This window comes from Hyaena hyaena, unplaced genomic scaffold (genome assembly GCF_003009895.1).
Source record: "Hyaena hyaena isolate Hyena2069 unplaced genomic scaffold, ASM300989v1 scaffold_58, whole genome shotgun sequence".
In the NCBI taxonomy this organism is placed as follows: domain Eukaryota; kingdom Metazoa; phylum Chordata; class Mammalia; order Carnivora; family Hyaenidae; genus Hyaena; species Hyaena hyaena.
Genome location: NW_024080689.1, coordinates 3,203,323 through 3,217,639, shown reverse-complemented (window position 1 = coordinate 3,217,639; position 14,317 = coordinate 3,203,323). Strand labels below are relative to the sequence as shown.

The 14,317-nt window shown below is 47.5% G+C and overlaps 1 protein-coding gene across 2 annotated transcripts in view; it reads right to left on the bottom strand.

Moving 5' to 3' along the window:
- Positions 1–14,317, bottom strand: part of MYH10 (myosin heavy chain 10) — a 126,723-nt gene that overhangs the window by 51,449 nt on the left and 60,957 nt on the right. For both annotated transcript variants that reach the window (XM_039231495.1, XM_039231494.1), the window contains 7 exons: positions 10,584–10,647; positions 8,365–8,463; positions 5,836–5,979; positions 5,504–5,599; positions 4,438–4,556; positions 3,681–3,833; positions 361–534 (listed from right to left, as the gene is read on the bottom strand). In XM_039231495.1, the coding sequence (XP_039087426.1) occupies positions 361–534; positions 3,681–3,833; positions 4,438–4,556; positions 5,504–5,599; positions 5,836–5,979; positions 8,365–8,463; positions 10,584–10,647 (849 nt within the window). The remainder of the gene's footprint in view (positions 1–360; positions 535–3,680; positions 3,834–4,437; positions 4,557–5,503; positions 5,600–5,835; positions 5,980–8,364; positions 8,464–10,583; positions 10,648–14,317) is intronic.

The window sequence follows — 14,317 nt, the reverse complement described above, 5'->3', positions numbered from 1 at the left end:
GGCCCCATGGGGGGGGGGGGGAGGGAGAGCGCCACAGAGGGCAGTCTGCGAGCAGCAGGCTCACACACGCGAGGGCCGAGGAAGGGCCTTCCTTGGCTGCTTACTTACTTTTTACATAGGTATTTCATCAAAGCATCACTTTTCTACAACATTTATGTTAGAAAATTATCTTAAAGCTAATTAAGCCGGGGGCACCTGGCTGGCTCACTCGGTGGAGGGCGCGACTCGTGATCTCAAGGTCGTGAGTTCGAGCCCCACGCTGGGCATGGAGGCTACTCAAGTAAGACCCCTTAGGCGGGCTAAGTGCCCCCTGGGACGATGGCATGGGGACGGCGCAGCGAGGCCGGAACGCCCCCTTACAGGTCTCTCGATGAGGTCGATGCAGGGCTGCAGGTCGAGGCCGAAGTCGATGAAGCTCCACTCGATGCCCTCGCGCTGGTATTCCTCCTGCTCCAGGATGAACATCGTGTGGTTGAAGAGCTGCTGCAGCTTCTCGTTGGTGTAGTTGATGCACAGCTGCTCGAACGAGTTCAGCTGCTCGAGGCGGGCGACGCGTGCGGAACATGGGGGGGGGAGGGGGAGAGAACAGGACCGTGAATCGTCTGCGACCGACACGCCCCATGCAAAGTTCTCGGGGACCCGCTATCGCACGGGTTCTCTGTGAGGAGGGGACCCGAGCCGGGGGGACCCTCCTGAAACGCGCAGAGCAGAGAACGCTAAACTCTGTGCGCTAAGTACATGATTTAACGTTCCACAACTCTGTTCCCGCTGCTCAATGGTTAACGAACAGAAGCAAAGGAGTAACCACGAAAGGAAAAGGATGAAAACAAGGAGGCTGGAAAGGTCAGTGGCCACGGGGGCCGAGCGTCCAGAAGCCTTGAGGGGTGGAGGCGGCGGACAGGCTCCTGCTCCCACTCTTCTCTTCAGCCACGGGCTCCGGAGCAACTTGAGCAAAGTCCTCTTAGCTTCGGGGGCGGTGGAGGAGGCCCCAGCCAGGCCTGACGAGGGTGCTCGGGGAGCGAGAGGCACCAGGCCAGCTGTCACCCATCCCCTCCTTGTAACAAGTGTCTGCCCTCTGCCGGTGCCAACGCGTGGTGACGGAGGGGACCACGCTCCTCATGGCGAGCATGGAGTGCACAGAGCTGTCCAATCAGCAGCGGCACCCCCGACGGGGACGCCACCTCCCACGTTCATTAGATGCCAGGATGTGAACAGACACTGGTGTTTCCATCTCCGGGAGCTGCGCCTGTCTGCGTCCGATGCTGCCGCTGGGAAGGGCAGGTGGATGGGCGGACGGGTGGAATTTTCAAAAGCAATCACCTTGGGAGCTAGAAGTTCTCGACCTTTTTCTCCTGAGCCTCCAAGCTGTTTGCTAGAAGCTTGTGCCCATAAATAACCCCTCATTATGAAAAGTGACTTTCAATTAGGGAAAGTGTAATCCATCTCCAAGGAACAGATTCACAGTCTGAAAAAGCCATTCCAATCCTCCCCCCGCGGGGGTGTTCTACTACTACAGAACGAGGTCACACGGGGAGCGCGGGGCTGTGTTCGCCCGGCCGCGCCCCGTGTTTCCCGGGAACCACACGTCAGTCTTTGCAGGCGGCCTGATTGTGCGTAGTCACGTTCAGGTAAATGGATTTTGTTCTGCGGTGGGAGGAGGTCTTCCTGCTGTCTGCAGCCTGAGCAACGAGGTGGGATGGCATTTAAAAAAAAAAAACACCAAACCTGAGTCCCTAACTTGTCTTCCATATTTAAGCTAGCAACTGCGTTTTCATATAATCAGTTCTTAAAACGATAACGCGTGGTAGACAGTTAAAAATGGGCGAAAAGGGGCGCCTGGGTGGCTCAGTCGGTTAAGCATCCGACTTCGGCTCAGGTCATGATCTCACAACTCATGGGTTCAAGCCCCACGTCGGGCTCCGTGCTGACAGCTCGGAGCCTGGAGCCTGCTTCGGATTCTGTGTCTCCCTCTCTCTCTGCCCCTCCCTTGCTCATGCTGTCTCTCTCAGAAATTTAAAAAAACAAAACAAAACAAAGCAGGTGAAGAGCCACAAGAGCCAGAGAAGTCTCACTCACATTACCTCCTTGTTCTGTGCTTGGTCACTGTCACCTGCTTCTCATGATCCTTCCAAAGAGGGTCTGTGCGCTCCAATGGGTGTGTTACCTTGGTTTTTTGTTTTATTTTGTTTGGTTTTGGTTTAATGAGGTCCTGGAGTCTTTCCACGGAAGTATATAAAACCCCCTCCTCCTTCACAATGGGTGCACAGGACTCCAGTGTATGGATATATTGTAACTCCCTGAACTGATCTCCTAACGGCGGACATGTAGGTTTTTCCCGTTCTTTCCCCAGGACAAATAACACTCACTACCACAATCCTGCATTTTTAGCTTCTCCATTTTTCTACTACAGGTCAAAACCGTACTCCTTGAAGTACGGTTTAGCTTTATATAATGTCTCACTTCTTTTAATATCCTTTTCATTTCTTTTTCAGAATTTTAGGGTCTATTCTTTATTTTCTATTAATTCGGCCTTCAAATTAGTTTTAGAAGAAGGTTGCCTAGCCCCCTGCCCCCCTGCCTTAAAATTCCTGTTGACAGGTTTTGAACGGATGTATTCGATTGAGAAATAACTTGGGGAAGATTTGCTGCTTTTATGAGGTGGAATTTCTCCATCTGAGAACAAGGTATGTTTTCCTATTTGTTCTTCTGTTTCTCACGGCAGCGCTGGGAGGTTGCCTTCACGTAAACTGTGCCCGTTTCTTCTACAATTTACTCTTCTGTCTCTCATTCGTTTTTGTTGCAGCTGGAATCAATGATCTTCTCTTTCACTCTATCTTCTGATTGCGTAGAGGAAGGTGACAGATTTTTCTTTTTTTTAAATGTGACATGTGCCCAGCCACTTCTCACAGTTTCCCAGGCGTTCCACAAATCAGTACGTATAAGAGCAATCTCTTACAGCGACAGCAGCAGCTCAGTGGCTGAGACTGTGTCCCCCAGTAACAGCTGGATCTGCTCAGGACAGACTCATCCATCTCGGAGTTGTTCATTTCAAAGCTAAGGCAGCTCCATACCCTGTGGGGGCCAGGACAGCACACCGGTCCCAAGGGGTATTTCATTTAGTGTCCATGACTTACCGTGGAGCCCGTCCAACAAAGGAGACATAAAGGTATACGTTTTTAGGAGACTGGAATCGTATCAACGTTTTCGCAGACACGTGACTACAAACCAGTGATGGACGGATGCAGAGGCCGTGGAGGAAGCCAGTCAGAGCAGTAGCTGAATACACCGAAATCCATCACTGGAGCCCATGGCTGCATCTTTGGGACACAGAGCACGTTCTCTGTGTGCATCCGCTAACCCTCTCTCTGGTCAGCAAGGCGTAGCCACGCTGGCTTTCTAGCACTTTCTATATGACACATCCTTTCCTGTACAAGACCACTGGCTCATTCCCATCACGCAGGACAACTCACAGAGGCTGGGGGCCCCTCCTCCTCAGGTATGCTCACCCGTGGCTCCCAAGCACCTGTGACCAGGGCCCCCAACTCCTCCGCACGGCACCCTAGCCTGACCACACCTGCTCTTTGGCCCTTATAGCCCCGGTGTCTGCATTGCACCTGTTACACGGTGAGCCTTCATGTTTCTTAAAAGAATAAGCAGAAGAGCAGGAGAGAAAGACCTACCTCGAATATCTCGAACCCAGCGATGTCCAGGATGCCGATGAAGGAAGCGCCCTGCCGCTTGGTCCTGTCCAGGGCCTTGTTGATGCGATGCACAAGCCAGCGGAAGAGCCGCTCGTAGGTAGCCTTTGCCAGCGCTTCCACTGCAAAATCTGCCTGTAATTGGACAACACAACCTTTTGTTCTGGAAACCACCTCAACGGAGCGTCCTGAGTGGTTATCTGGCGTTTCATGCTCTATAGTGCTCCCAGAACCTAAAATAGCTTTTGCTACTTAATGTAGTCTCGATTTCACACGGCTACAGTTAATGGTACAATTATCTGTTAACTGGAGATGATCTACTCAGGAGAAGGGCGAAGGTGCCCAGGAAAACAAGACTCCCTGTGCCCGTGGGGCTCTGTGCTTAAAGGAGGCTGCCGTGGAACGGGCGGAACCGACTCCCAGGTTCTTGGTGCCGGGCCACCCACACAGGGACCCAGGAGCGGCGTGCCCCACGACTGAGCTGGCTTCCGAAGTTACATGGCTTTGTCCTCCTGGATGATCTACTGACCTGGAGAAAACCTGAGGTCGTACTTCAAATTTTAAAAAATCACTTTTAAAATTCTTTTGGAGAAGAGCAAACTGTACAAGAGAAACAACGCACGGCACGAAGAAAAGCCTGTTTAGGAGTTTTCGTGAAGGTCTGTGACCTGCCAACAGGAAGGACTTCTGACGCTGGCTTGTCGTGCAAACAAACGTGCACCAACAATGTTAAACTCACTTGTTCTTTGGTCTGGGCTTTCTGCACGTAGTCTCGGCCGACCTTGATCCGGGGTGTGAGGATGGCCCGAGTGAACTCCATCACGTTCATCCCGAGGAGATGACAGAGTTTCTGTGCAACTAGAGCGTAAAACATCTCCTAAGAGCCTGTTCTGCCTCTGAGCCCGTCACAACACATTTGGTAAGAAACCTCCATTAACAAACTGAGTAAGTCTTAAAGAAGGACAAATTTTAGGTCTTTCTCCTTTCAATCTTTCAAATGAACACCATGCATCCTTAGATAAGAAGGAGCAGGCAGCAGTTACTTATTCTGGGTGGTTCAGCGTTAAGTTACGGAGTCACAGAACCTACGCATGGTGCACAGAATGAGAAAAATAGTGTTTATGCTGCTTTAAGTCATCATGTTACCAAGATAACTGGCCGTGCTCGCGTAACAATCCCAGTAACATTTAATAGGCAAGAAACCGAAAGGTTTTAAAAATTTTGCGTGGCTAACAGGGAGCACTCAAAAAACAGCTCCCTGTTACACTGCTCTCAGCAGCCAGGCCCCTGCCTCCTCACATGCTCACTGGCGACATCACCAGTACAGAAGTTCTGGTGTCTGTTTAAACATTCAGCCACGTTTCTTCATAATGACATCATTAAGCTACCACACACCAGATGACCAGTAAGTTTTCATTTTACCTCTGGTGCTTTTTGACAAAGCCTGGCCCTCTGAAGTATACAGTCTCAGAGAAGGGAGTAAGACAGAAAAACACATCGTGCAAAAAGATGCGTTCGGCATTTAAAAAAAATTTTTTTTTAATGTTTTATTTATTTCTAGGAGAGAGAGAAAGACAGCGTGAGTAGGGGAGGGTCAGAGAGAGAGGGAGTGACAGACTCTGAAACAGGCTCCAGGCTCTGAGCTGGCAGTCAGCACAGAGCCCGACGTGGGGCTCGAACCCATGGCTGAGCTGGCAACTCGTGCTTGGAGAACACGACGATAAACAGCACGACAGCCACCACCACGACCACGGCACAACAGCAAACCGCGTAAACAGAAATAAAATCAGCATCGGTCAACTCACCTGTGTTTTCTGGCATGGAGGCTTGGTCAGTATTTCGCTCCTTTTTGAAAGAAATATTTCCAAACTGCAGCACTGAAGATACTACCTTAAGCATGGCTTTACATGGATATAAAGAAAAAATAAATAAAATTATTGCATCTAAACTGTAGCAGAGACGTATTAAATTTATTTTGTGCTAAAAATTAAGCTTTTCAGTAACACAGGTCTCAGGAATCTGTGCAATTACAGGCGGTTCTCACGATTTTCCGTCATTTTCTAGTTTCTGTTATTCACAGCCCCCATGTGTGGGTCTTATTTCAGTAAGTGGCAGAAACGAGGGAAACCCCACGTACAGAGAATCTCCTCATGGGAGAAGCCCATTATGTGCATCGCTTCCATGGTTTCCTGGAAGTTATCTTTGTCTTGCTGTCCCGGAATGGGAATGTAGCCGTTGGAGAGAAATCTGTAGTTATTAAATCCTTCGAGGAGCAAATCGGCTAGGAGAAAGCATAACAGATACAGTTTAATAAATACCCATTGACAGACAAAGCACGCCCACTTTGACACTGGGCTGGGCTGATCACGGGAGATGTGGCCCACACCCGCCATGCCACCATACATTTCTTCCTGTCATGCTTTTTCTTCCTTCATAGATTCATATTAAAAACATGCAGTTTTCCATCATATCAGTGAGGGAAAATGAGAGTATTAACTGCAAGCACTGCAATTGCAGTTTTTCGGGACAGGGGCTCCTAGAATATTTGAAACCGGGAGCCCAGGGCACCTGGGTGGCTCAGTCAGTTTAGCGCCTGACTTCAGAACAGGTCATGACCTCACAGTTCGTGAGTTCGAGCCCTGCATGAGGCTCTGCGCTGTCAGCGTGGAGCCTGCTTTAGGATCCCGTCTCCCTCTTTCTCAAAAATAAACATTGAAAAAAAAAAAAAAGAAAGAAAGAAATAGGTGAGAAACGATGCACATTTTCCAGATAACTAAGCCTTACGGTTTTCAAATTTAAATATTTTAGCCCATATCTTGAGGGTAAGTTTTTAAACCCTACAGTCTATAATTTTATCTTAGCAAAGCAGTTTTATAGCAAATGTTATGGACTACACGAACCCAGATGTAGAAGATACAGAATGTGGACCAGGCAAGTCCTGAGTCCGGCCAGTGCCCGGAAACCCGGTATCTGAGCCAGTTTGTTAGGTGTAAACGTGCCTTTCAGAGTGACGTGCAACACGTATTTATGATGGAACATCATACAACAGCTGCCCTCATCGGGGCCCGGAGTTAGAGCTTAACACAACCTTTCGCCAAGGTGTGGACACCAGACGGGTGTTTCTCAGGAGGGGCCAGAACAGCTGGGCTGCTTGTCCCCACAATGGATGTGACCATGTGCTCTCCTGTCGAGCAACCCTATCCCTTATTCTTACCTCCCTCACATGTAACCTCTACTGGGCAGTGACTCCTCTCTTTTCCTCTCTCTTCCTTTGAACACGTTGATCTTATTTTTTTGGTTCATTACGACCGCAGGGTTACTGCAGGTCTGAAGAGGGTTCTCTTCTTCAGCATTACGGACCCTACTGTCTTGAAGGTTTAGTTTCTCAGCGCAATTACTCTCTTTGCTGCAGGTTTTTTCCCTTCGCGGGTCCTTTCTCTCATTTCTGGGCTCACAGCTTCTACAGACATCTGCAGGGGCAAAAGCCTACAGCCCACGTGACAAAGGTGGGACGACGCAGGTGTCTGCTGTCGCCTCTGGAGAACACGGTCACACAGGAGCAATGGATTTTCAGTGCTAATTGCAGAGGAGACCAGGAAGCTGCCTGTCCTCCCTTCTCCCTCAGATACCTCTGACCCAGAACTTTCCCCCAGCCAGTCTGAAGCTTCCACTCCTTAGGATTCATGATGGAATAAATAAATACAAGTCCACTATATGCTCCACGTAGTACTAGTGGAAGCATAACCTATATATTCAGTTATAAACCTGGCAATGAAAACATTTACTCAATTTTATGAACTTATTCTTTCTTACTTTTTACATTCATCAACGTTAAAACCGAACTTGTATAAAAATGCATGTCGTCTAATTTAAAACTTCTTCATTTTTAATTTTTTTTTAAAGTTTACTTTATTTGTTTTGAGAGTGTGTGCAGGCATGTACGAGCCAGGGAGGGGCAGAGCGAGAGCGACAGAATCCCAAGCTAGCTCTGTGCCGTCCGCTCAGAGCCTGACACAGGGGGCTTCGTGCTGCAAACTGTGATCACGGCCTGAGCTGAAATCAGGAGTTGGCAGCTCAACAAGCTGAGCCACCCAGGTGCCCGATTTAAAAGTTTTTTTTAAACAAAAGAAATAAATGTACAGAAGGTAATGTAACATCGTCCACAGAACTGCTGCTTAAAAACTATTTATCCCACGGCACAAAGTTTGACTTCAGTTTCATCCTGGTGTGTGCGAAACTAGTCGAACCCTGGAAGACATGTGGGAGCCGCACGGGCCCAGGTACACACGGGGTCTCGTCAGTACAGGTCATTTCTGGAAACCTATTCTCTCTGCCTCATGATTTTCTTCGCGTGTCCTCCTCTAGTTCGCTGTATCGTAAGAACGCGATATATACAGGCTACGCAACCTACAGAGTCCGCGGGACAGACTGGTCATCAGTGAGGGTCCCAGGCCGCGGTAGGCGGTCAGCGGTGCAGTTCTGGGAGAGTCACAAGTCACAGGCAGAGTGCTGACTGTGTGCGGCTTGTGCCTCTAGCCCCCATTTTGTTCGAGGGTCAACTGTCCTGTTTCCCCAAAACGTTCTTTTTCAAAAAAAAAAAAAAAAAAAGTAATACCAAAACCATAGCCAAATAAATACAAAATGGTAGGAAACTTTGTGAACTTACACTTCAGGTGTTCTCCTGCTCCGGATAACAACTGGTAAAAGATATGAAAAGTACGCTCATCTTTTGCTTGACGGACAGCACGAGATTTTTCCAGAAGGTCTGAACGAAGACGGTTAAGGATCGAATTGAAAAGGTGGCCCTCTCTCCGTGTCTGTAGAAATTTAACTCGTAAAAGGTTTTCTTTCTCTGACATATACTAAGCCTCCTGCGAGTAACCGTTCTGAAGGATTAAAACATTTGAGTGACAAAGGAAAATGTACGCACTCATCTCCAGGACTCACAGCCTGTGAGGGTGTTCGCTCACCCCGCCTGGCCCTCGTCTGGGTCACGGTCACAGGACACAGCACTGAACAAGGAACTCTCACAGGACACAGCACTAAACAAGGAACTCTAACAAGCTATAAAAAAATGAGGTCGAGGGGCGCCTGGGTGGCTTAGTCGGTTAAGTGTCCGACTTTCGCTCAGGTCATGATCTCGCGGTTTGTGGGTTCGAGCCCCGCGTCGGGCTCTGTGCTGACTGCCAGCTCAGAGCCTGGAGCCTGTTTCAGTCTGTGACTCCCTCTCTCTGACCCTCCCCTGCTCCCACTGTCTCTCTCTCTCTCCTAGAAATAAATAAAACATTTAAAAAAAAGAAAAAAACGAGGTCGAGCCATTGAAGGCCAAAATAGCCTTACGGGAGTTTATCACAATTTTATGAACAAAGAAACCAATGAAACAAAGAAAATTACTCAAAATAACGTAGCTCATGAGCTACAGGGATAGGAATCAAAGCTCGGCTGGACCCTGGGAAATTCACTGGGCCATCGTGAGCCCGGCACGCACAGCCTCACACGAGTGGCTCTAGCCCCTTCTACACCCACTTTCCAAATACCCTGAGACGGCCCTGACCAGACTGACCAGGGCCCCCTCTTGCTGGTCGCTGCCGGTCGCACACCAGCGGCTCACCCCCAACCTGCCCCTGCATTCCAGACCACGGCGCATCCGCCTGTGCGCTGGGGGTGCTAGTCACCCTGGGCTGTCACACAGTCTCCGTTTCTCTGTTCTGGAAGATGGCCGCCTCTTCTGAAGTCAGCTTTCTCTTCATGTCACCAGAGTGAGTTCACTGTATAAAAATTAGATTATCCCAGATACATTGTCTACATTTGAGGGGAAATGCGTTCACAGGAAGGCTTCTGGAGCAGGACCAACGTGAAGAAACTCAAAATTCGTTCCCTGGTCCTTCCCCAGAGCTTCCTGTACTTTCCCGCTCTGAGCTACCCAGAGACCTAAGATACAATTCCGAATTATCCCTCACCTGAGAGATTGAAACATTGTATTTCTATCAGTGGGTCTCTGACACTGGTCACAGGTGGCAAGAGAACTGTCACCTGTATCCTTCTTAACTGGCACACTGTCATTCAGAATCCTTTCCAGCTTATTCTTTTTTAATTTTTTTAGAAGTTTATTTTTGAGAGACAAAGTGTGAGTGGGGGAGGGGCAGAGAGAGAAGGAGACACAGAATCTGAGGCAAGCTCCAGGCTCTGAGCTGTCGGCACAGAGCCCGATGCGGGGCTCGAACCCACAAACTGTGAGAATACACAAAGTGAGCCAAGGTCGGATGACCAACCGGCTGAGCCACCCAGGTGTCCCTTACCTCTTTAATCAAAGTAATTCTATGAAGACTTCTCCTTTTTTTAGAGCCACTCTATGCGGGTGACATTTCCAAGGACTAACCTGTATACTTGACATTTGTCTTTCCTGTAGTTACAGTCTGTGTAACACTAACTGAAACTACCTGAACCGTGCACTTGGTGAAGTCTTGTCTGGGGGAGTACACGCCCCTCCCACTATACCATAAGCAGACGGTAAACAAGGGCTAACCCAACGCTGACTCAAGAGTGGTTCAACGTGATGGTGCTCGCCTCCAGGCTCTGACCACACCAGCGTTTCCTGGGTTCACGCGCAGATAACTCTCCCCTCAGTGGGCCTCTCCACTGCCCCAGCCGCGTGAACACGGTACGGACTGACATGCAAAACCACCACCACCACCACCACCAAGTGTATTAATACGCGCTTTGGCATTAATACTCAGTAGCTGGAAGTGTCTGACCACGTCACGATGTCTCTGGGCTTTGACCTGATCACCTGGGGGACGGGAGGGTATCGCACAGGCCTGCCCTGAGCCCGGAGGAAGACGAACTCACTCTTCAATTTAGGCTGTGTGGTTATGAAAAGGATACATGTTTCAATGTTGGCCCCCACGATGTAGCCAGTTACATCAAAGTTGATGCGGATAAACTTGCCCTGAAAATAAATCACAAGAAAACTGAAAGTAGTTAAAGACACAGAGGATAGGAACACTGTAGGAGAGTAACAAGCCAACTTGCCCTAAGTATCCATGAGTTGGTTACAAAAATGAGTCTTAATTACTGCCTCGAATAGAAAGACAAGCGAAAAGCCTGAATAAGTTCCCAAAGGCAGAAATCGGACAGGCTACGTTCCTGGACGGTGACATAGTAAAAATAAGACCCTAACTAATCATTTAGAACTTTTAAAAAGCTCTTCTATGTAATCTGAGATAAGAGAGATTTAACAGCATTAGAGGAACACTGTATCCGGCCCTAATAGAATTACTTCTTTAAAAAATGATGGAATAGTCTGAGGAGACAGTTTTGCAAATCCCTAAGGAATACTAGTCTCCCCACGAGGCAGAGAACTGTTTAAAGAAACAAAAGACGGACTGTTTCGTAACTCATTTTACAAAGTTCCTGTAATATGGAATATCCAAAGTGGTAAAGCTGTCATAAAAATAAGAAAGCAAAAATTAAGTGTATCTCCCGTAAGAGATGAAGACCAAATTAAACCCTTTGCAGCAAGTAAAGAAACCTAACAATGGCAATGATGTAAACACTATACACTCGCTCATCACCCAAGTGTCAAGGGACTGGAGGGCTCTCCTTGGGGGAAACGGACAAGCTGATTTCACGATTTACAGGTAAATAGAAAGGATGTAAAAACAAAAACAAAAACAAAAAATCACAACAATGTTGAGAAAGAGGACCAGAGCTCAGGGACTCCTAGATTTCAGAAAGCTCTAAGTTTATTAGGACAGATTGGTATTGGTGGGAGGCTAGAATACAGATCAAGGGATCAGAAGAGAGTCCACAAATAGACCACATGGGTACAGTCAATTTACCTTCAACAAAAGGGGCCAAGGTAATTTAATAGAGAAAGCCAATCTTTTCAACAAACGGTGCTTGAAAAACATGTAAAATGAAACCAATAGAACCTAGACCCTTCTTCACACTGCATAAAAAAATTAACACAAAAGAGATCATAAACCTAAAAGTATGGGCTAAACCTGTAAAGCTTACAAAAGAAAAACAAGAGACAATCATTTATGACCTCAACGCAGAAAAATGTTTTAGAAAAAATGCAAAGAGCGTGAACCTTTAGGGTTTATCAATTAGAAACTGATAAACTGGGTTTCCTCAGAATCTAAAACTTGTTCAAAAGACACTAAAGAAAATGAAGAGAGATACCACACATTGGGAGAGAATATTTGCAAAATACCTATCCGATAAAAGACTTATTCTTACAATATATAAAAAAGCTCTTTTAACTCAACAAGACAGACAACCCAAGGAAAACATTGGGGAAAATATTTATACGGTTATTTCATCAAAGAAGATATGTAAATGGTCACCAGTCTATGAAAAGATGCTCCGCATCATGAGTTATTAGAGAAAAGCAAAATAAAATGAGCACAAAGAGATACCAGCACATGCCCACTAAAATGGCTAACATTCTGAAGCAAGACCAGCAAGGAGACAGACCCAGAACTCTCCGAAACCATGGTAAGAATACGAAATGACATAGCCACTTTGGAAAGTCTGCCAGTTTCATATAAAGTGAAATCTACATCACTGTACGTGCCTGCGATCCCAATCCTAGTGACCCACCCAGGACAAACGTAACACTTGCGTGTAAACGTTCAAAGCCATTTGATTCTCAATGGCCCTCCAATGGAAACAACCTAAGTCGACAAGGACATAGCGGTACATTCACACAGTGGAGTATTACTGAGCGGTACAAAGGAACAAACCAGTGACACCCAACAACGTAGATGGTTCTTGCATGAAAGAAGCCAGACCTAACGCAGGACTCTGTGGGAGTCCATTCACCGGGCATTCTAAAGAAAACAGACCAGAGATAAAACAGATCAGTGGTTCCCAGCGCCGGGGCAGGAGGACGGAACGGACTACACAAAGGCAAAAGGAAGCTTTCCCAAGTGAAGGAATAGTCTCCCTCTGGGCCACGGTGCTGGGCTCCCTACGAGACACAACTGTCCAACTGTACACCTAAAAGGAGTGAATTTTATTTGATGTAAACCTCAGCTTAATTTTTATAAATCATCAAGGAAGGTATCTTAGGACCCTGTAAATAATTTTAAAATTTTAAATTTTAAAAATATACTTAGTTCCTTCTATTTACTATGAACAGGTTACACGCTGGCCCACACCCTTCCACTGGGCGTCCGGTCCACACACCCACGCTCTTACCTACCAAGACCCTTCTCACGTCATGCCTACATTTATCAAATAAATATATGCCCTATGTATAAAAAACGAGTACCTACTTTTGGGATGCTACTGCAGAAACTTTTGAACTAAATTATATGCAAATTATACCTCACTAATGTTGACTTTTGCAACTCAAAATAAGAGAATAATTCACTAAAATCAGTATTTCATTTTTAAATGTCTACTTCTTTACTTGGAGACAGAGAACAAGAAAGCAGGGGGAGGGCAAAGAGAGGAAGAGACAGAATCCCATCAGGCTCCGAGCTGTCAGCTCAGAGTTCAACACAGGGCTCGATCCCAAGAACCATGAGATCATAACCTGAGCCAAGGCTGAGAGTTGGATACTTAATTGACTGAGTCACCCAAGTGTCCCCATAATATTTTTTGCTCAATATCATTCACATTCACAGAGAGCTCACCCAATTTTCCAATTAAAAACACTGTAGGGGCGCCTGGGTGGCTCAGTCAGTCAGGCATCCGACTTTGCCTCAGGTCATGATCTCACGGTTCGTGAGTTCGAGCCCCATGTCAGGCTCTGTGCTGACAGCTCAGAGCCTGGAGCTGCTTCAGATTCTGTCTCCCAATCTCTCTGCCCCTCCCCCACTTATACTCTTTCAGAAGTAAACAACAACAACAAAAAACAACAACCCTGCAAACCGAGCTAGGAAAACAAGGTGAAAAGGGAATGCATGTGGGGAGATCTCTAACACGATTTCCTGCTGGAGGACCAACAAATGACGGGGCAGGCACGTAAATTCTCCCTCGGGCTCCTGTGCCCTCCTCCTGGGTCTTCCGCCCCCACCACCATGGAAGTAACCTGCTGTGCATTATCTGAAAGCTCTGCTCTGCCCGGGAATGCACGGCTGGTTCAATGCAGCCAGAGAGCCAGGCCACCCACCACATCAGACGTTCCACGGAGGGTTTGCCTCAGACGCCGCTAACACCCAGAGTGCTCAGGAGGGAGGGGAGAAGCACCATTCCTATCGGACGCAAAGGCCTTTTGTGACCAACAGCCTCTTTCTACCTCTTGCAGGGCCATGTAGAAAATGCCTGACTACACGAGAAATGGTCCCAACGCAGCCTAAACCACAGGTCTGACTGGGCGTATGGGGGCGACAGAACAGAACTCGTGAAACCAGAAGGTTTCTGGAAAATCAAGATGGTGCCCGTCTGCAGTCACTGCAATGCCCTCTGGCCGAAGTTCATGAGGTTAACACTTTCCTTTCCATCTCAAACCACAACACAAATTCGTCTGTCGGGGGCCAGAGAACACTTTGCATTTTCTTCTACAGAGACCCTGCTAATTAGAGTCACAAAACAAAACTGAGGAATTGCTCGCTTGGGGGGTTGGTTTTGTTTTGGGGGGAGGCGTGGAGAGAGAAAGTTTTGTG